This window comes from Anomaloglossus baeobatrachus, chromosome 5 (assembly GCF_048569485.1).
Source record: "Anomaloglossus baeobatrachus isolate aAnoBae1 chromosome 5, aAnoBae1.hap1, whole genome shotgun sequence".
NCBI lineage: Eukaryota > Metazoa > Chordata > Amphibia > Anura > Aromobatidae > Anomaloglossus > Anomaloglossus baeobatrachus.
The window spans coordinates 299514171-299537650 of NC_134357.1; the positions used below are offsets into that span (position 1 = coordinate 299514171).

General features: G+C 45.8%; 1 protein-coding gene across 2 annotated transcripts in view; it reads right to left on the reverse strand.

The window, feature by feature from the left end:
• The window catches only part of GRB2 (growth factor receptor bound protein 2), an 80706-nt gene that overhangs the window by 18603 nt on the left and 38623 nt on the right, over nt 1-23480 (reverse strand). For both annotated transcript variants that reach the window (XM_075349642.1, XM_075349641.1), the window contains exon 2: nt 10412-10626. In XM_075349642.1, the coding sequence (XP_075205757.1) occupies nt 10412-10489 (78 nt within the window). In that variant the 5' untranslated portion in view covers nt 10490-10626. The remainder of the gene's footprint in view (nt 1-10411; nt 10627-23480) is intronic.

Below are 23480 nucleotides of genomic sequence, written 5' to 3' on the forward strand. Positions count from 1 at the left end.
CTTCAATTTGAGGAGGCCCCACAGATGCTTAATAGGGTTTAGGTCTGAAGACATGCTTGGCCATTCCAGAACCTTTATCCTCAGTTTTTTTTAGCAAGGCAGTGGGGGTCTTGGAGGTGTGTTTGGGGTCGTTATGTTGGAATACTGCCCTGCAGCCCAGTTTACAAATGGAGGGGGATCATACTGTGCTTCAGTATGTCACAGTACATGTTGGCATTCAAGGTTCCATCAATGAACTGTAGCTCCCCACGGACAGGAGCACCCATGTAGCCTCAAACCATGACACTCCCACCACCATGCTTGACTGTAGGCAGGACACACTTGTCTTTGTACTGCTCACTTGGTTGCGGTCACATACTCTTGACACAATCTGCATCAAATATGTTTATCTTGGTCTCATCAGACATCTTTAATCTTTTTGTCTTCAGCAAACTGTTTGTGGCCTTCCTTTTGCATCATCTTTATGACAGCCATGCAGACCAATCTGATACAGTGTGCAGCGTGTGGTCTGAGCACTGAAAAGCTGACTCCCACCCCTGTAACCTCTGAAGCAATGCTGCCAGCACTAATAATTCTATTTTGAAAAGACAACTTCTGGATATGACGCTGAACATCTGCACTCAAGTTCTATGGTCAACCATGGCGAGTCTTGTTCTGAGTGGAACCTGTCTTGATAAACCAATGTTTGGTCTTGGCCACCGTGCTGCAGCTCAGCTTCAGTGTGTGTCAATCTTCTTATAGCCTAGGCCATCTTTATGTAAAGCAACAATTTTTTTTAGAAAATTCTTTGCCATGTTGAACTTCCTTTGAGAGCGAGAACACCAAATTTAACACACCTGCTCTCCAGTCACAATTAAGACCCTGTAACACTAATGCGTCACATGACACCAGGGAGGGAAAATGGCTAATTGGGCACAATTTGTCCATTTTCACTTAGGGGTGTACTCACTTTTGTTGCCAGCGGTTTTGACATTAATGGGCTGTGTGTTTCATTATTTAGGGAGCACACCAAATTAATACTGTTCTACAAGCTGTACTCTGACTACTTTACATTGTAATATAGTGTCATATCTTCAGTGTTGTCCCATGAAGAGATACAATAAAATATTTACAAAAATGTGAGGGATGTACTCACTTTTGTGACATGGTGTATGTCCACAAGAAATCAAAAAGGACAGAATAGTCGGCAGTCAAAAAAGAAAAATCTATTGGTCTGCCCAGCCTCCATATTGTGGTGCTCCAGAGTTTGCTTGTGCACCTCCAATGAGAAGGAATTCGCACCATCTTATCTGTGTGGTCTGGATTTCTTTGCCGCCACTCAGTGACTATTAATCAGAGATTTCAGCAGACATTCGCTGTTATGAAGGAGGTTTCCAAATCTATGGAATTTCTCCTTGACAGTAAAAGGCTGGTTACATGAACACTATAAAGTCTTCTTGACCTAATACACCCATACTGCTAATACTAATTCTAGATCTACACCAAATGGCTATAATGAAAGCCTCAGCCCAAGACAACACAGCTACGGGAGAAGAAAAAACGTAGTAGCGGCACAGGTGAACTAATGTCCTACTTCTGCTTATTAATTTGTTTTTCTGGTTCTTCAAGTCACCCAAAGACCTCAAAAACTGAAAAAATAAAAAATAATGACAAATTATGAATACAAATTAACATGTTGGAACTGATCAAGTTTGAGGCGCTATTTGGACAGACCAATAATTGGGAGATTCTGTCTGGTTTCCCAAATTAATGCAGGAAAAAGTATGAGAATTAGGCTATGTGTCCACGGTAGAATGTACCTGCGGATTTTTCTGCATGAAAATCCGCGACTTTCGCGGCAAATCCGCACCCGCGGATTTGCCGCGGATTTTGATGCGGATTTTTTTTTTTCCCCCCCATTCTATACCCAAAATCCGCACCAAATCTGCAACAAACAATTGACATGCTGCAGATTTTTCCGGATCAAAATCCGCGGAAAATCCGCAGCGGAAAAATCCGCAGCATGGACACAGCATTTCCAAAATGCCATTGAAATGGCTTGGAAGTGCCGCTGCTGCAGATTTTCGGGAAATCCGCGGCAAATCCGCGGTAAATCCGCAGCGTGGGCACATAGCCTTAGAATATTGAACGCTGGAATCCAGGTGTTTTAGGGCTCACTGACACATTTGGCCCATATTGTTTATTCTAGTTGGTTTTTTTTTATTTTTTTTTTAGTAAAGGCAATGTAATGGACATCTAAACACCACAATGTCCGGAGATGATAAAAGAGGATCAAACGATTTCCTCTGCTTATTAAAAAGAATGCGGCTCGGCTTCACAGGATTAGGCAGACATGGGATAATAGGATAAGATAACAGAAATGAGATTATTTAAAATAGGCCAGAAAGCCAAGAGCCCTTAATCTGCAATGGCTGGAAGCTAATGGATGGGAGCAGGGAGGGAGAACAGGAAATAGTGGAGATCAATATACAAATATAGACGGAGAAGAAGGCAGCGGCATGTTAATGACACTAAGATGATGCCAGCCACAGGATAAAGAGCAAAAAAATAAATGGCCAATTATCATCCAACAAACGCCGACTAAACCAAAATACTGAGTGAGATCCAAATCGTCTGGTCCCATGGAAACTTCAGAAGCTACATAGCAGTGTGGCATCTTCTCTAATAACTCGCTTTGTGGTCTTCCTCTGTTATTTCTACTAGAGACTCTACGACGAATGGAGAACTGCGTCTTATCAGTTGGAGGCGTATTTCTAAAACTGAATTGGGGGGGTATTTCATATTTCTATTCACGCCTCCACTCCTCTTATTGGTGCATAGTTCAGAGGGAACTTGTCCTTTCTCTGTGACCCTATATAAACTGGTCACATGTACAAATAACCTAAGCTGTGTGTGCTGTATTGATTTCCCGAGCGCTCGTAAAACAAATCTCATGAATTTGGAGTTCAAGAGGCATAGAAGGAGTATTTTGCTCATACTACCAACCCTTCTTAAATGTTAGTGCTTTCTATCAATATACTAATTACCACTCTTCTTTCCGTAGTGAACTCAACTTCTAGAGAAACCAGGTGATGACCGATAATGTTCGACAGATCCCACATCATTCACCAACCAACATGCCCATGTGTGGGCGCTCAGCTATTTCTAAGGGACCCAAATATTTTGTAAGGAGAGGTAAAATGTATGACTCAATGGGGATGATATGGGTCCTCGATGTTAGGACCCCCCACCTTCTACATTTAGTGAACTATTTTCTTTTATATTTTTTAGGTCACTTCCCTTTGTTTCCTTGTGGTAGTCACTGACATTTTTTGTGACAAATTCTTCAAAATAGTGCATAATCTATGAATTTGAAGCAAAATAAAAAATGTTCTTTATTTTTTATCTTTAACTTGTTTTTGAGACTTTTTAGCATCAAAAATTACAAATCCTTTAAGAAAAAAGTTGCATGTTTGTCTAAAAATGTGCCAGCGAGGACTGAAGTGACATCCAAACAAAAGGCACTTCCGGTCATGCGCACTGGACCTCTCTGAAGACAGGATCTGTACACCCGGCTTCATAGTGCGCATGGCCTGAAGTGCCCGGCATTCTGCTCATGCGCACTGATCCTAAGCCCAGCGTTGTGAAGCGGTGACAACTGACACAGGTATGCGGGTCACCGCTGATTACGCTGGCATTGAATAGCATGTTAGGACACCTCTGTGGGTGTGCTAACGTGCTAAGAGGGCGGAATGAGCACAGGAACTAATGCTCTGCGCTCATTAGCATATAATAAAGGAGCTTTAGAAATACTTTTTCTAAAGATCTTTGTGTGTGCTATAATATGCTGGGACAGTTAGGCCCTGTGCGCACTGGAAAACGGAATTTTCTTAAGAAAATTCCGCAAGGTGTGAAAGATTACCGCACCCGCGGTAAAAAAACCGCATGCGGTTTTACCGCGATATTGTTCACGGTATTGCCGCGGTTTTTCCGCGTGCGGGTTGGTACATGGGTTTTAATGCATTCAATGCAATAAAGCACATTGAAGAAAAAAAAAGTGGATGGATGGATGGATGGATGAATGGATGGATATAGATAGGATAGATAGATCACTGCATTTCTCCCGAGCGGTAATGTGTTGTTCACATTACCGGTCGTGGGAAATGCCCTGTGGTTACCTCTGCTGTCTCGTTGCGAGGCTGCATTCATTCAGCGCAGTGTGTCAGTCGCGGCTGGATGCAAGCATCGCAGGACGTGGATTACGCCGGAGCTGTGTGTTTCGGGAGGGGTTAATAAAGGGGTGAAACGGGCTTTTTTGTGTTTTATTTAAAATAAAGGATTTTTCGGTGTGTGTGTTTATTCACTTTACTTACGGGTTGATCATGTCAGCTGTCTCATAGACGCTGCCATGATCAAGCCTGGACTTAGTGGCAGCGATCCGCTGTCATTTAACTCATTATTACCTGGATTGCCACCACATCACGGCATCTGGAAGAGCCGGGGACACTCCGGGACTGCCGCATAATGGATGCGACAGTCCCGGGGCAGCTGTGGGCTGATCTTCTCGGCTGCAGGAGGGCAGAGCATTAACCCTGCCCCTCGCCCTCCCCAGCCTGAGAATACTGGGCCGCCGCTGTGTGCTTACCGCGGATGGACGGTAAAAATACGGCGGAGCCCACGTGTTTTTTTTTTTTCTATATGTCCGTTTGATTTGTATGTGTATTGTATGTGTCTGTGAGTCTGATGTGTGTGTGTTCTATGTCTGTGATGTGTGTGTGTTTACTCTCTGCTCCGCTTCCTCTTCCTGCCATAATGACATCACTTCCCTGCAAAACCGCAGGCAGCGATGAGCATTACTGCAGGTAAACCGCGAAATACCGCAGGGAATAACGCAGGAAAACGTAATGAACAGCACAGAATTTGCTGCCTGCGTTATTCCCTGTGGGATTTCACAATTACATTGCAGTCAATAGAGTGAAATCCTGCAGCGACGTGCGGAAAAGAAGTGGCATGTAATTGTTTTTGCTGCGGGAATCCCGCAGCAAAACATGCAGCTGTCAAATTCCGCATAGTGCGCACAGCATTTTTTTTTCCCATAGGTTTTGCTGGTGAATCACTGCAGAGATGTTATGAACATAACATGCAGCGAAACACGCAGCAAAACCGCAGGAAATCTGCGGCAAAAACCGGCAAGTGCGCACACGGCCTTAGGCAGGGATTAGCAATATGTACCCAGAACTGCTCGTGGCCCTGGGTGCATATTGGACCTGACAGGTTCACTTTAAAAGGAAACTCATGTTGAAAATGGTATCTGATCTGCAAGCAGGATATTATAGAGCAAGAGAAGAAGATCGAATTGATAAAAAAAATTGTGGGAAAATGGGCAGTAAACCTTGGATTTTATTCACTGAAATACCCAATATGTGCATGCATGAGTCCAGTGGGTGGGCCTATTCAGATATTGACATCCCTGTATGTCTATACATGCAGATATAGCTGTCAATTACTAGTAGGACCGTCCACTGGTCTCATACATATAAACACTAGGATTGTGGTGAATAAAATACAAGTTATACCGTATATTTTCCAACACACCTATATATTATTCTACTCAGCTTCTAATCATCTAAACCAGAGGTCCCCAACAATTCAGATCTTGAGAGTCACTTTCATCTCAAAGAGAGGATCGCGAATCACATGCCGATCAGAGAGGGTTATGAGCCATATCCAGGTCTGAGAAAGGATTGCAAACCACATGCCACTCAGAGAGGGTTGCAAGCCACATCCAACTCTGAGAGAGGGTTGCGAGCCACATCCAGCTCAGAGAGGGCTGCGAGCCACATCCAGCTCAGGAGAGGGTTGCGAGCCACATCCAGCTCAGAGAGGGTTGCGAGCCACATCTAGCTCTGGGAGAGGGTTGTGAGCCACATCCAGCTGTGAGATAGGGTTGCGAGCCACATCCAGCTCTGAGAGAGGGTCATGATCCACATGCAGCTCAGAGAGGGTCGTGAGCCACATTCCGGTGTGAGAAAGGGTTGCAAACCACATGCCGCTCAGAGAGGGTCATGAGCCACATCCAGCTGTGAGAGAGAGTTGCGAATCACATGCAGCTATGAGAGAAAGTTGCAAGTTACATGCAACTCGTGCCCCCTTCACATTAGTGACACCCAGAGCCATCATTACTGGTCTAGTGAAAGCCAAACTTTTCCACAGAAATCACACCGAGGCAGTGTACCAAGATCCAGGGGTACAAACCTCGTCACTATTCAGATATGCTCAGCTCTGCAGGGCTACTCACAAAAGTCACCATCTGGAGACCTTTTCTTCATAGATATTTGATAAATCTGGTGATAACGCACCAAGCTGGAAAACAGCTGGCAGCCAAACATTATGGGCCCACAAGCCACATCCAGCTCCTGCCCCTCTCACAAGTAGTGACACCAAGAGCTTCCAGTACTGGTATAATGACAGCTAAAGCTTTTCCACAAAAATCACACAGAGGCAGGACATCTAGTTCCAGAGGTTCCTACCATACCCACTTTCTAATCTGCTCTTCTATGTGGGGCTACTCACAAAAGTCACCATCTGGAGACCTGCTCTTCATAGCGGTTTGGTAGACCTGGTACTAATGCACCCAGCTGGTAGACAGCTGTGAGCCACGCATCATCGGCCCACGAGCCACATTTGGCTCCTATGCCATAGGTTGGGGACCCCTGCTTTATACCATATACTCTATACTCTATACCATATTGTCCACAGATCAAACTGCATGTACAATGTGACAGGTGCCCTTTAACTAGTGTAACAGCCTTCACGATCTCACACAGAAAAAAGATCACGAGTGAAAAGTGGTTTTCGTTTGGAAGAAGATGCTACTCTGGCACACTTTGGTCAAATCAAAATCTATTGGGATGCCGGTATATGGTGGATACTTCGTTTTAGAACATTGACAGAGGTCACAGCTCAAGTTCACCCGAGCACTGGAACCTGTCAACTTGGAAAATGCTGTGTTACCAGCAGATATAGCAAGATATCAAGTGCCCCAAACAAATTACCGTAACTTACTCACTCATTAGTTATAACAGGGTCTGTTAAAATATAACATTTTATGTTCTTTAAGAACAACAGATCAAACCTCAATATAGACCTATATAACGGTCAACGAATGGTAATCAATAGTATTGGGTTTCCTAGCATGCAAATGTCAGATTGTGGTTGCTCCTGAAGAAGAAGCCAGGATAGGCTTTGAAACGCATTGAAATAACCCCCAGCTGCTATTCAACTCCCTTGATGGTGGGTTTTTCTTCATCACATCAGAAGGGCAGTGCAAAGCAGGTCCACATAATACTCTTTCATCATCATCATCCTCCTGCCTTGGATCTGCAGCAGCGCTACTTACATGCGCTTTATCATTGAACACACCTGATATTATAGTGGGCGAACGGCAATTGATTTATCTGTGTTGATTGGATACATGGTCCGATCGATGTTGCCTACTTTTGTGCCCTTTTTTGGTTTGTTCCTCTGTTTGCCCTTCGCGACCGATCCGTCGAAAATTCTTTGTCCGTCAGACAGAGACAACAGACAAAGTAACGCTTTTTGTCTACATCGAAATAACGGACAGCGACGGATCCGACCCATCGCCGTCCGTTGTTTGGTGGACTGGAAGCCTATGGGCGCAGGATCTGTAGTCATCCGTTAAATGACGGAATCCGGCGACGGATCCATTTTTTTTTAACTGAGCATGCTCAGATTGGGTGTAAAAAACACTGTCTATATATAACGTTTGGGCTGAAAAAACAGATGCGATGGATCCGTTTTTTTGACAGATTCGTCGCATCAGTTTTTCCGCAATCTGCGATGGATCCCTCCAGCCAACAGATTATGACTGACGGCAAAAAACTGATGTGTGAAAGAGGCCTTATGCTATTGGTCATTTCGGGGAGCCTTGAGACAGTGCATCCTGAACCTATATTATTGCTATGTATTTGGCTTTGGTACAGTTTTTGTCTATACCTTATAGGTTTTTAGAATTATTTAGTAAAAGTTAGATTTTATCCATGGGTGGGATGCTATTCACTTAGATCCCAGTTTTAAGTCGTATTGGTGGTCACTAAACAGTGCTTTACACGCTGCGATATCGCTACCGATATATCGTCGTGGTCACGTCATTAGTGACGCACATCCGGAGCCGGTAGCGACATCGCAGCGTGTGACACCAAAGAGCGTCGATCAACGATCGCAAAATCGTTCAAAAACGGTGATCGTTGACACTTCGCTCCTTTCCTTAATATCGCTGCTGCAGGTACGATGTTGTTTGTCGTTCCTGCGGCAGCACACATCGCTATGTGTGACACCGCAGGAACGAGGAACCTCACCTTACCTGCGTCAATTGGCAATGCGGAAGGAAGGAGGTGGGCGGCATGTTCAGGCCGCTCATCTCCGCCCCTCCTCTGCTATTCGCCGGCCGCTTAGTGACGCCACAGTAACGTCGCTATGACGCCGAACGCACCTCCCCCTTGAGGGAGGGATTGTTCGGCGGTCACAGCGACGTCGCTGACAAGGTAAGTGCATGTGCCGCTGCCGTAGTGATAATGTTCGCTACGGCAGCGTTCATCAAATGTCGCACGAGCGACGGGGTGGGTGCTATCGCTAGCGCTGTCGCAACGTGTAAAGACCCCTTAAGGGGTTTAAGAATATCAAATAAAGGTTATATTTTAACAGACCCTTTAAAAAGTAATCAGTGAATAATTTACCTGCTGATAAAGAGTTAATAGCGTTACAATGCCTCCTGGCCACATTAATGAGAGTCCGGCTACCCATAGAAAATTAACCTATTGCCTCCTGGCCACATTAATGTGAGACCGGCTACCCATAGAAAATTAACCTATTGCCTCCTGGCCACATTAATGAGAGTCCGGCTACCCATAGAAAATTAACCTATTGCCTCCTGGCCACATTAGTGAGAGTCCGGCTACCCTCAGAAAATTAACCTATTTCCTCCTGGTTACATTAGTGAGAGTCCAGCTACCCATAGAAAATTAACCTATTTCCTCCTGGCCACATTAGTGAGAGTCCGGCTACCCTCAGAGAATTAACCTATTTCCTCCTGGCCACATTAGTGAGAGTCCGGCTACCCTCAGAAAATTAACCTATTTCCTCCTGGTTACATTAGTGAGAGTCCGGCTACCCATAGAAAATTAACCTATTTCCTCCTGGTTACATTAGTGAGAGTCCGGCTACCCATAGGTTAATTTTCTATGGGTAGCCGGACTCTCACTAATGTAACCAGGAGGAAATAGGTTAATTTTCTGAGGGTAGCCGGACTCTCACTAATGTGGCCAGGAGGAAATAGGTTAATTTTCTATTTCCTCCTGGTTACATTAGTGAGAGTCCGGCTACCCATAGAAAATTAACCTATTGCCTCCTGGCCACATTAGTGAGAGTCCGGCTACCCATAGAAAATTAACCTATTTCCTCCTGGCCACATTAGTGAGAGTCCGGCTACCCTCAGAAAATTAACCTATTTCCTCCTGGCCACATTAGTGAGAGTCCGGCTACCCTCAGAAAATTAACCTATTTCCTCCTGGTTATATTAGTGAGAGTCCGGCTACCCTCAGAGAATTAACCCATTTCCTCCTGGCCACATTAGGGAGAGTCCGGCTACCCTCAGAGAATTAACCTATTTCCTCCTGGCCACATTAGAGTCCGGCTACCCATAGTAAATTAACCTATTTCCTCCCAGGATCTGCTGGCTTTCAGTCACAAAGGTGTGCGTAGAGTGGCACCCGCTCACTATACTATCCGCATGCCTCTGCACTGATTAAAAACAGTTCTTTGTATGTGTCATTCCACAATGACATTATGCCACCCCGGCTAATCAAAAGAAGAGTCAGGAATACCGTGAGGTAAGGAGATTCACAAGCCTCCCGTCCAGCGGTCATAAATTACTGACCTATCCGATGGACCCGAGTCCTACCATTAAGCGCTGTTCACTAGATGTTAAAGGCCCTAAGTATATCAACATACAGTGGCCTGATGAAGACGAAAGGGACACTTTTATGAGGTCTGTTAAGTAAATGGAGTCTCATGGATTTAACACGAACCGACATTTCCTATATCAAGAAAATAGCAAACCCCCTTTTTTATTTATCTCTCTGATTTTTGTGTAAAAAGGAAATGGTTTTTCTTAGAAAAAGAAAAACCTTTTATTGCTGCAACGCTAAACATCCAGGGCTGTAAAATGTCATTCTGTGCAATGAGGAATACTTTTGTCATGGAGAGTAGAAGACAAATGCGAGGCAGGAAGTTACAGTGGATGTGGTTTACATCAATGCTGCAGAACCTTTCACAATAAACCACAAGCCAGGCCGATAACAGGCTCCATGTCACACAGTGAATGAAGAGGCACATGCACACTGGTACCACTCACCTTCAGTATGTCTCCTCGTTTGAAGCTAAGTTCATCATCTGCTGTCGCTTTAAAGTCATATTTTGCTATGGCTTCCATGGCTGCCGCAGCGTCCCTGCCCTGCGGGGACCTTCAAAGGAGGGCTGGACCCCTCTGCTGCCCACACCACGTCGATGCCACCTGGCGCAGCACGAATGTCTTGTTGCCCACCTCACGCTATGTTTCTGTGTTGCGGCCTGCCGAAAAGAAGAGCTTGTTATTTCAAAGAGTTAATAATCATAATGGGAAAACAAAATGATAGGGTTATTATACTGCATTGTGACATATCATCTAATGATTTCCTATAGTGAGAGTCGCAAACGTTTCCAAATGGGTTGGATTTTCTACTGCAAGTCACACACAACTTGTATAATTTGGCCATATTTTCGCAGAAAATTCCCATCTTTAAAACAGTAGCATGATGGTAAGCTGCACGTGTTGCCATATAGCCCTAGATGGTATACATCATACGACATCATACACCGAATTGTTCCTAAAACCACTTTTATGGAGAATTACAATTGCGGTGCCCCCATTCCAAGGGTTAAAGTGCACCAATTACCAGGATTTTCCTATATAACCTAAAGCCAATGCTATACTGGCACTATCAGGCTGATTCTATACATACCTTTAGATGTCAGCTCAAATGAATAGTTTTTAAAACACAAGCAAGTAAAGTTTGTAATATCAGCAGCCTTGTGATTGACAGCAGCTGCAGCAGGGCCCACCCCTTCTGGTCACATGGGTATGAGATCAGCACAGGTCCTTTTAGTTACAAAGTAAATCGGTTCTATAACAGAATTAGCATACATAACAGGGGGAGGGGATAAGTATGAATACCCCCCCCAGATATTATCTGAACCTCAGCTGCTGTCATTCAAAAAGCTGCTCATTTTACAAACTTTACTTGCTTGTGTTTCAAAAGCTATACATCCGAGCTGACCACTAAAGGTATGTATATAATCAGCCTGATCGTGCCAGTATAGCACTGGCTTTAGCTCATATATGAAAATCCTGATGATTGATACACATTAAGCCCCGCTGTCAAGACTTAGGGGTGCTTCACACACAGCGAGCTCGCTGCCGAGATCGCTGCTGAGTCACGCTTTTTGTGACGCAGCAGTGACCTCATTAGCGATCTCGCTGTGTGTGACAATGAGCAGCGATCTGGCCCCTGCTGCGAGATCGCTGCTCGTTACACACAGCCCTGGTTCGTTTTCTTCAAAGGCGCTCTCCCGCTGTGACACACAGATCGCTGTGTGTGACAGCGAGAGAGCGACAAATGAAGCGAACAGGGAGCAGGAGCCGGCGTCTGACAGCTGAGGTAAGCTTGTAACCAAGATAAACATCGGGTAACCAAGGTGGTTACCCGATATTTACCTTAGTTACCAGCCTCTGCAGCTCTCACGCTGCCTGTGCTGCCGGCTCCGGCTCTCTGCACATGTAGCTGCTGTACACATCGGGTTAATTAACCCGATGTGTACAGCAGCTAGGAGAGCAAGGAGCCAGCGCTCAGTGTGCGCGGCTCCCTGCTCCCTGCACACACAGCTAAGCGGTGTGCGCTGGTAACTAATGTAAACATCGGGTAACCATACCCGATGTTTACCTTAGTTACCAGTCTCCGCAGCTTCCAGACGGCGGCTCCGTGCAAGCGCAGCGTCGCTTGCACGTCGCTGCTGGCTGGGGGCTGTTCACTGGTCGCTGGTGAGATCTGCCTGTTTGACAGCTCACCAGCGACCATGTAGCGATGCAGCAGCGATCCTGACCAGGTCAGATCGCTGGTCGGATCGCTGCTGCATCGCTAAGTGTGAAGGTACCCTTAGACATCTTAGAAAAGTCCCACTTCCTCTTCTGCATTCAGCTGCGGAGCGTGTTGCAACAGACACTCTTTTCAAGTCAATATGTCAGTAAAATATTTGCACAATCAATACAAAAATGGTTGTTCCAAGGAAAAACAATGTTTAAGTTGGGACCAGGGGATTGAAAGTCCATATCGAAGACAATAACACAGAATATGACACAAGAGATACATATACTGGCAATAATGTCACATTGGCAGCCAGGGAGTTCAGTGGCTTTGCTCATGTAGCGGAATACCCCTCACAGAGCTGCTGAGTTCAGTGATCAGCTGCAGCGCTGTTGACATGACACCAGCGCTGCGGCCAATACCGGGAGCTGTGACAGAGACTTGGAGCTGGACTTGTAGAGGGCGAGTATATAATGTTTTGGTTCTTTATTTAAATTGTTAGGGACTAGTATTTTCTGAAATGGGACAACCCCTTTATATGGTTACTGTGCTTTTAAACAAATTGATCTTATTTATTAGATAATGTGCTCAATAGGCAATCTGCCAATCACTGTATGTATACATTTGTCTGTCTTAGCCTTGAAAAATCACTCCCAAGTGTTGGCCATTAGAGGTCTCCTTTTTTGCCGTTCACTGCCTGTTAAGTATAATCCGTCTCTAGCAGCAGATATGCCAACACACATTACAATAGGTGGGGCCGGTCCATGGCTGTCTGCTCCTGATCTCCAGCCCATCAAACTGCATACAGGGATGACAGAAGTGGACCATCACTTTTAGGCTGGAGTTCCACTTGGTTATAACTAGTGTTGAGCAGACCCGGATCGGCAAAATCCGGATCCGTAAAATCCGGATCCGTACGATTTGAGCGTCAGATCTGAGTCTGACCCGGAATTCCAGCTTCACGATCCGGATCCGGTTGTGTGTGTGTGTGTGTTTTTTGTCTCTCTTTTTGTCTCTCTCTCTCTCTCTCTCTCTGATCCGGACTTCATCAATCCGCCGCGGATCCACCGGACCCAGATTATACCCAGTCCGCTCAACTCTAGTTATGACTCGTGCAAGTCTCGCATCGGTATCACCCGGCACAGCCACACACTCTCCGGACACGAGTGCATCAGCTGTATGGAAATACATGCAGCCAACCCGCTTCTGTGAGGAGAATGTGAGGCCGTGCCGGGTGATACCGATGCGAGACTTACACGAGTCATACACAAGTGGAACTCCAGCCTTAGGCAGACAATCCATTGGACAGTGACACACTTAAAGGAACCTGTCAGGTACAATATACACCCAGAACCACGAGTAGTTCTAGGTGCATATTGCTAATCCCTGCCTAACCGTCCCTGTATACACTAGCAAAGAGATCTTTAGAAAAAGTATTTATAAAGATTGTAACGTTGCGCCCTGCAACGTGGGGGTTCCACTCGCTTGCAGCGGTGTGAGGTAGCTTCAGCAACACACGTACACAGTCTCTTCATAGAAATTCTGGCAGTTTATTAAAAACACTCAGCATAAACTGCCCTCAAACATAAACAATAAGTCCATAATGGAAGTTTAGCAACTTCCCCACTCTCTGGCTCCTGCCAACGTACAACTCTAGCCAAGGTTCCTTCCAGCACCCAGGGCCCTCTGCAGACCCCTGTCTGTCTCTCCTCCTGGAGAGATTCGGCCCTACAGCCCTGGCCTGGCTGCACTCACCTCAGACTCAATATCAGAGCCTTGTGATCAGCCTCCACACAGGCTGATACACCCAGAGCTCCCAGCTCTGCTCTCACTTGTTTCCAGTCCACACACTGGACATCTAGAGCCAGCCTCTCTCTAGACTGCCCTAGACACACTTCATGCAGAACTCTCGGCTCTGCTCTCACTCTCTCCCAGCATACACGCTGGAAGTCTAGAGCTAGTCTCTCTCTAGACTGCCCTAGACACACTCCTCCCAGGTTCAGAGACAGGATTGCTTTAACCCCTGGAGCCACACCCACAGGTGGTATGGAGTGTGTAATCAGCATCACACACCCTTCCATGGCTCTGCATGTAATGCAATCCTGTGGAACCACAGGTCCCAGCCAGCTTCACATTGCAGAGCACCCACGCTTCTGCAAAACATACCGGCCCTTTGTAATACAGCCGGTTGATACCTCACAAGATGTTTTACCGTATGCTAATGAGTGCAGGGACTAGTCCCCTGGGCGTTATTTCCCCGGCCAGTCGCCCCCATTAGCATGTTAGTACATCCCTGTAGGCGTGCCATCATGCTAATACGCAGCGTCACAGGATGATCTCACTCACCTATCCAACACCATCGCATCCAACGGGGGTTTTCAGCTCAGTGCGCATGACCCCGGAGTTTGGGTCATGCGCACTATGAAGCCAGGTGTACGAGTCCTTGCTTCAAACTGAAGTAGTGTGCATGACCAAGCCTCTGGGGTCATGCGCACTGAGCCAAAATCCCCCGTTTGACGCGATGGCAGCGGAGAGATGAGTGAGATCATCCTCTGACGGTGCACATTCACACCCACAGGGGCGTACTAACATGCTAATGGGGGCGACTGGCAAGGGAAGCAACACCCAGGGGGCTACTGCCCTCGCTCATTAGCATATGATAAAAGAGCTTTAGAAATACTTTTCTAAAGATCTCTTTATTTATGCTAGTGTATACAGGGACGGTTAGGCAGGGATTAGAGATATACACTCAGAACTGATTGTGGTTCTGGGTGCATATTGGACCTGACAGGTTCCCTTTAATGCATGCTGCGAAGGGAAGGAAGTTACCTCCTACAATGCTGGCAAAATCATGGTGAACATGAATCTCCCAAATCAAAAAGGTTGGATAGTAATTTACGAAGCACTGTAATCAGGACAGTTATAGGGCAAAATATACTGGCACCGTGCGTCCCCAAAAATAAAACAACGGCTTATATTATTTTCTCCTTTGAAAAATGTGCTAGGGCTTGTTTTCGGGAGTGGGGGGGGGTCTTCTATTCGCCTGCTGTATAAGTGCCAGAGGATTGCCCCACGTATCTCTGCTGAGCTGACAGTGACAGCTACATAGAAATACACGCTGTCACTATCAGATCAGGAGTGCCGCTGCCAATGATGAGCAGGCAGCGGCTAATTAAGTGAATGCATATTCACTCTCTTCCCCACCCAGAATCTGGCCCATCAATCTCAGTCATGCATTAACTGTAACAGGATCGCATCGCAATCCTCGATGATTCTCATGAGCCGACTGTGACAGCTGCATAGATATACACAGGGTCACGCTCAGATTAGGAGTGCTGCTGATGATTGTGGTGAGCAAGCTAATGGCTAATTAAGTGAATGAATATTCAACCTCCTCTCCCATAAGCCCACACACTGCTGAGTCCTTCACGGTCACTCACACTCTGCCAGGATCGCATCGCAATCATCAGCAACTATCCTGAGCTGAGAGTGACAGCGTGTATGTCTATGTAGCTGTTACACTTAGGCTACTTTCACACATCAGGTTTTTTCCATCAGGCACAATCCGGAAAAAAACGGGTAAAACTGATACGGTACCGCATCCGTTTTATCTCCATAGATTTGCATTGTTACCGGATTGTGCCTGATGGCTTTGCATTGCATGTTTTTTTCCGGATGCGGCAAAATTAATTAAAGCGGCAGCCGGAGGCAACGTATCTTGCAACTTTTTTTGTCCGGCAAAAAACCTGCATCGCGCCGCATCCAGCCGCTGCGGCGCATTTTTCAATGCATGCCTATGGCGGCCGGTTGCGGCGCGATGCGGAAAAAACGCATCCGGCCGCCGCATGCGGTTTCTTCCACTGCGCATGCTCAGTAGCGTGCCGCAACCAGAAAAAAAAACGGACGGGCCGCATGTAAAAACTTATGCAAAGGATGCGGTGTTTTCGCTGCATCCGTTGCATAAGTTTCACAGCTGGATTGCGCCGCAGTGCTCAAACCGGATGTGTGAAAGTAGCCTTAGCAGAGAAGAGTCACCAATGATTGTGATGCGATCCTCATGTGCGACTGTTTAATCGCCAGTGTGAACAAGCTCCTACACATTGCCTGTTAACAAACCTCTATTCCAGTTCATTTCCTTTGGTTTTATGTTCACATTGTGTTGGATCCCAATGTCAGTGGTTTATGTCTGAAGCCCTGGAAAACCAAATTCAAGTGTATATGTTGATGGGGCCACTGACTGTAATGATGCAGTCACCAAATCTGCCCATGATGAATGGGGAACGGCTGCATCCTGCAAGTGCATTTGCCATTTTGACCTGAGTTGGCTGGTGGCTTTTTTTCTGGTCAGTTTATTTGATTTTTGTTAAATACCGCATTTGTTAGCATATACATAGCTTATCACTTGTTCCTTGAAAAAGGTCCTTTGAGGCTGAAACGTCGCATGTCATTTTAATATATGTATGCGGTTATCAGTAAATTGCTCAACCGGAGGAGAGCGTCTGGTACATTGGTTTCTGGATCCCTGGAACCCCCGACAGTGAATCAAGCGAAATGTCAACCAAACCTTGCAGGCAATATTCAGCGATTAGCTTCAAGATGTCTAATGGTCAGAGAAAGGCATGGGTTGCTTCCTAATCTGCTATGGTAACAGGCTGAATATATCACACGGTACTCAAATTGTGGCGAGAAGACAAGACTACAAGACATTACAATGTACACGTAATAGCTACATAAACATCTACAGTGATATGAAAAGGAATGTGCTCCCTTCCATTTTTCTGTTATTCTAGGTCTGTCAAAATGAATGATTTGCGATTTTTCAAGGGGCTGTCCATACTCTCCAAGGCATGGAGCGATACCAGTGCACGAAGGGCAGTATAGGTACTGAGGCATCCATCCAGCACAGAGCTTATATCATGTATGGGGCTACTTAACACTAGAAATTTCGAGCTCTCTGGGTTCCAAAGGTAGAAATGTTAAATGACCCCTCTCTGGGACTTCTAGTGTTATTAGGACCCATCCATAGTGCTTGCTGGGCATCAGATGTTGTTTTGGCATCCATGTCACCCAGGAAGCACTAGTGTCTCAAGAAAACTGTTGTCAGATATACAGTACTGTGAAAAGGTTTTAGAGAGAAGGAGTAAAAAAAAAAATACTATAAATAATAAAAAAAACAAAAACACTGAAGATTTGACACTGATACAATGTAGCGTAGTCAGTGTACAGCTTGTATAATAGTGTAAATTTGGTGCCCTCTAAATAACTCAACGCACCGCCAATACTGTGTAAACCGCTGTCAACAAAAGTGAGTACACCTCTAAGTGAAAAAGGCCAAATTGTGCCTAAAGTGTCAAAATTTTGTGTGGCCACCATTATTTTCACACATTGCTTTAACCTTCTGGCACATGAAGTTCACTAGAGCTTCACAGGAGCCACTGGAATCCTCTTCCATCCTCCATGACAATATCACGTAGCTTGTGAATGTTAGGGACCTTACGCTCCTCCACCTTCCGTTTGAGGAGGCCCCACAGATGCTCAATAGGATTTTGGTCTGGAGACATGCTTAGCCAGTCCAACACCTTTACTCTCAGTTTGTTTAGCAAGGCAGTGGTGGTCTTGGAGGTGTGCTTGGGATTGTTATGTTGGAATACAGAGTAAAGGGGATCATGTTCTTCTTCAGTATGTCACCGTACATGTTGGCATTCATGGTTTCCTCAATGAAATGTAGCTTCCCACAGCCGGCAGCGCTCATGCACCCCAAACCATGGCACATCCATCATCATGCCTCACTGTAGTCAGGACACACTTGTCTTTGTACTCCTCATCTGGTTGCTGCCCCACACTCTTGAGACCATCTGAACCAAATAAGTTTATATTGGGCTCATCAAACCAGAGGACATGATTCCAATAATCTATATCCTTAGTTCGCTTGTCTTCAGCAAACTGTTTGAGGGTTTTCTTGTGCAACATCTTTAGAAGAGGCTTCTTTCTGGAATGACAGCCATGCCAACCAATTTGATGCAGTGTGTGGCGTATGGTCTGGGCATTGACAGGCTGACCCCCTCCCCCCTGTACCCTCTGCAGCAATGCTGGCAGCACGCATACAGATATTTTGAAAAGACAACCTCTGGATATGACACTGATCGCATGCACTCAACTTCTTTGGTCGACCATAGCGAGGCCTGTTCTGAGTGAAGCCTGTCTTGTTAATCTGATGTATGGTTTTGGCCACAATACTGAAGCTCAGTTTCAGGGTGTTGACAATCCTCTTATACCTTAGGCCATCCTTATGTGAAACAACAATTCTTAGTTTTCAGATCCTCGGAAAATTCTTTCCTATGAGGTGCCATGTTGAAAGTCCAGTGAGTGTGTGAGCAATAACACCAAGTTTACCACACTTGATCCCCATTTACATCTCCTGAGATCTTCTAACATTAGTCACATGACACCGGGGAGGGAAAATGGCTACTTGGGCACAATTTGGCCATTTTCACTTAGGGGTGTACTCACTTTTATTGTCAGCGGTTTAGACATTTATGGCCGTGTGTTGAGTTAGAGGGCACACCAATTGTACACTGTTATACCAGCTGCACACTGACTGCTTTACATTGTATCAGTGTCAAATCTTCAGTGTTGTCTCATGCTATCATATAATATGATATACTATATGTTGTAAAATGAATGGCGTCACTCAAAAGTACAACACGTCCCGCAAATTAACAAGCCCTTATAAGTCTATGTGAACAGAAAAATAAAAAAGTTATGGTTCTGGGAAAAATGGGAAGAACAAACAAAAATGGAATTTGTCCCTGTCGTGAAGGGGTTTAAAGAAAGTACTCCAGGTACATAAAAATGTATTTCAATCCACATTCTGTATAAAACGATGAGGGCTCATATAACTGTCTGTTCTTAATGCAATTTAATGTGACTTTACTACATAGGGCTAGAACACACGGTGAGTAAAACGGACTGAGTGGAAAGCGATCATTAAAAAAAAAAACAAAAAAACAAAAACAGAAAACAATCGCATTCCACTCGGATCCATGTTACTTTATGGGGCTGGTAACATCTGTGATTATTTTCTTAGCCCTAATCAGACCGAGAAAACAATCGCAGCATGCTACGGGTGGCATCCAATCTGTTTTCACCTGCACCAATACAAGTCTATGGGTGCGAGAGAAACATCGTACTATACTCGGATGACACCGGAGTGCAGTGCAATAATCACATCAGCTGGCAATGGAGGATATAGGGAGATTAACCACTCCCTCTCCTCCATAGCACCTTCTCCTTCGCAGCGGTGATCCAACCACAGGTTCGGATCACAGTGACATGACACTCGGCTTAGGCTATGTGCGCACGTTGCGTAAATACATGCAGTTACGCTGCGCTTTGTAGCGCAGCGTAACTGCATGCGTCCTGAGTCCCCTGCACAGTCTATGGAGATTGTGCAGGGGCCGTGCGCACGTGGCGTTTTAGAGCGCAGCGCTTCGGCTACTGCCGAAGCGCTGCGTAAAAAGAAGTGACATGTCACTTCTTCCGTGCGCTTTGCCGGTAGCTCCTGCTCTGTCTATGGGAGGAACTGCAGGCAGAGCGCATGGAATCGGCTTTCACTACGGACATTACTGCAGCGATTTAAAGCGCACATGTGCTCTTCAGATCGCTGCAGAAATGTCTGCAGTGACTGTACGCAACATGCGCACATAACCTTAAACTTGCAGCACAGTGGAAGCCAAGTCACATCAGATGCCATAAGCTCGTGCGGCCCCAGTCATATTGTGGCCTCCTGTGATAGCACTGCTGCTGCTCTAAGTGCTCGTCCACCCATCTGAGATGCCATGTCAGAGATCAAGGGGGCGAGTCCAGCGTCCTCTTGCTCACCATGCCCCCTGAGCAAGGCTCAGCACAATGTGTAAGACCCCCTCCCCTCGTTCTGCACCGCCAGCCTGTTCCTCACAGCTCGTATATGTTCTGTCAAGGAGAATGGAGTGAGCTGGGAGGGAAATGACGGCTAATATACAAGGTGTGAAGGAAGAAGTAGGCACTACCCCTCAGTGGGGGAGTGGTTAAGAGAAAAAAACAGAAGTGCGTTGTGATATATAGTAAAATCACATGAAAGTAATGGGCAAAGGGACACGAATTTACACAGAAGGTACATTGAAATCCATCTGTCTCCCCTACGTACCCCATAGGCGGTATGCTTGGGGTCACTGATACATTTAGAGACAATGATGGTACTGTATGATGGAATAGTACCTGCCAGTATGTCTCAGCAATGAGGGCATTGTTAGACTTTATTGAGTTGTATCGGGTTCAATGAACACCAAAGGAATTTGTGTTCGTCACATTTCCTTACGGGAGGTAGGTAACCATTCATTTTGGTAGTTTCCTAGAAATGTATGTGCAATGAGCACTATAAGAAATGAAATTCTAGTGCCAAATCATTGTTTTTGTATAGTATCTAAGCACTTGCTAGCTCTTTCGTTAAAGGTGGTGTCACACATAGCGACGTAGCAGCGATCACGACCAGCGATCTGACCTTATCAGGATCGCTGCTGTGTCGTTACATGGTCGCTGGTGAGCTGTCAAACAGGCAGATCTCACCAGCGACCAGTGACCAGCTAGCAGCGACGCGTGGAAGCGTAACTAAGGTAAATATCGGGTAACCAAGGAAAGCACTTGTGTTGGTTACCCGATATTTACCTTAGTTACTAGCGTCCGCCACTCTCATGCTGCCAGTGCCGGCTCCCTGTTCCCTGCACTCCTAGCCAGAGTACACATCGGGTTAATTACCCGATGTGTACTCCAGCTACGTATGCAGGGAGCCGGCACTGGCAGTGTGAGAGCGGCGGTGCTAGTAACTAAGGTAAATATCGGGTAACCAAGGAAAGGGCTTCTTGGTTACCCGATGTTTACCGTGGTTACAGCTTACAGCAGGCTGCCAGACGCCGGCTCCCTGCTCGCTTCAGTTTGTCGCTCTCTCGCTGTCACACACAGCGATGTGTGCTTCACAGCGGTAGAGCAACGTCCAAAAAATAAAGCAGGACATTCAGCAACGACCGGCGACCTCACAGCAGGGGCCAGGTCGTTGCTAGATGTCACACACAGCGACGGGACATCGCTGCTACGTCACAGAAAATGGTGACTTAGCAAATAAGAGTTGCTTGTTTTTAAGCAAGTACTTTGCAACTATAGCCATTAAGAAGATAGTGGCAACGCCTTTAAGGCTGTGGCCACACGTGCGTATAGCATCCAATGCAAGTGCATCGGTTGCGACCCTCGGCTCTCGCTGTGCGAGTGTGAGCCGTGTGTCATGCCATTGGGATAATCCTGCGAGCGGATCGCAGCTGAGGAGGAGATGGAGGAATTAATCTCCATCTCTCTTCAATTATCAACTGATGCGATTATCATTTGTACTCTGGTGTCATCCAAGTTCAGTGCGGTTTCTCTTGCACCCATAGACTTGTATGGGTGCGAGTGAATATGGATCGGATGCTGCAACTGTTTTCTTGGCACGATTAGAGCTAAGAAAATAATCACAGATTGGAGCGGCCCCATAGAGTAATGTGGGTCTGGGCGGAATGCGATTTATTTATTTTTTTTAAGTGCATTGTACTCTCTCAGTTATACTCGCCGTGTGTCCTTACCCTAAAGAGGCTATTCAGCTCCTTGCACGCCCTTATCAGATGAGAGACACTATAATAATAATAATAATAATATATAATATTTATATAGCGCTGTTAATTACACAGCGCTTTACATACATTGGCAACTCTGTCCCCATTGGGGCTCACAATCTAGGTTCCCTACTAGTATGACACTACTGACTGATGTACGATGAACGGTCACTTGCAAGGTGTCATGTACGACTGCTATTGTAATAATTGGACAGGTGCACAATACCTGGCAGGAGCCCGTGAATGCTACGCCCGCAGCGACTCTCGCCTCTTATGTATATGTCGCAATCAAATTTTACAATAATTACTACCCTGGATTCAATCTGAAAGTGGAATATGATGGTAACTCGTATATATACATAGCAGACTGAATTGTACGATGGCAGCTGATCACTGTTTATAGAAATGGTCGCCCTACAACAAACAGTTGAACCATGACAGCTATGTGCACAATCTGGGGAATCGCTGGCATACAGAATAAGGATGGTGTCTCAAAGTGCATATCCGGGGCGTTGGGAAAATGCCTATAGACCTTATGGTTTCTGGATACATTTTTATTCAGGGCAATGACATCTTTCACTATTGCTTAACATATGCACGCGAGTGTATCAGGAGGGGTCCAACACAGGAAAAAACAATCACGGGCATCAAGGCTGCTGTTGGACATATCCTTTTTTGTTTTGTAATGGATTCTACTGACTTGGAAAGTCTGCAGTCACTCTGTCACTCTGTGCCTGCAAACTTATGAATGGTCCCAGTACACACACAGCGCTGCGAGGATGCATCGGTTTCTGAGCCAGGAACAGTGGTCACTTAACCCTAGAACGCATACCTGGGGCCTCGCAGGCCTGCTAGGTTACTTGTTTTCTATGGTTGATTTCTATGGTTGCTTGCAATTGAGTACTATGCATGTTCCTGGCCAAACCAGACTGCTGGTAGTGGCCTCGCTCAATATAAGTGTACGGCGTAGGCTAGTAGGCACGGTCGTTTAGCAGGCATGGTCTTGTTCCATACACTTGTATTGAGCGATCCTGCGCCCACTAGTCGAGTTCTGGCCGGGAAAATGCAGTCAAGTGACCGCCGATCCCAGCTCTGACACCGGCAAAGCCTGGCAGCACAGTGTGTGTACTGGGAGGATTCATAAGTCTGCAGACACACACACACACACACTGACACACACACACACTGACACACACACACACTGACACACACACACACTGACACACACACATTGACACAGTGTGACATACACACACAGTGACACACACAGTGACACACACACAGTGACACACAGAGTGAAAGACACAGACACACACACACACACACACACGAGTGACACACAGAGACTGCAGACTTATATTACACAGGACAAGCCCCTACACTTTCGTTAAGCCAGAGAGTGGTCTCTGCTCTTGAGATCATTCCCTGCCAATGTCAGCTGTGTCCCTCGGTGGTATCAGCTGTATGTAATGGGTATCTATCACTAGACCCATAAATTGACCACTAGGACCAGCTTTAATTGTACACACAGTGTTCTTCATCCAAAGGGTTTAAATGACCAGTCCTCTTTAAGAAAGTAACCGAAAATGAACTCGTACAATAAAAATGTATACTTTAAAATAAAGCA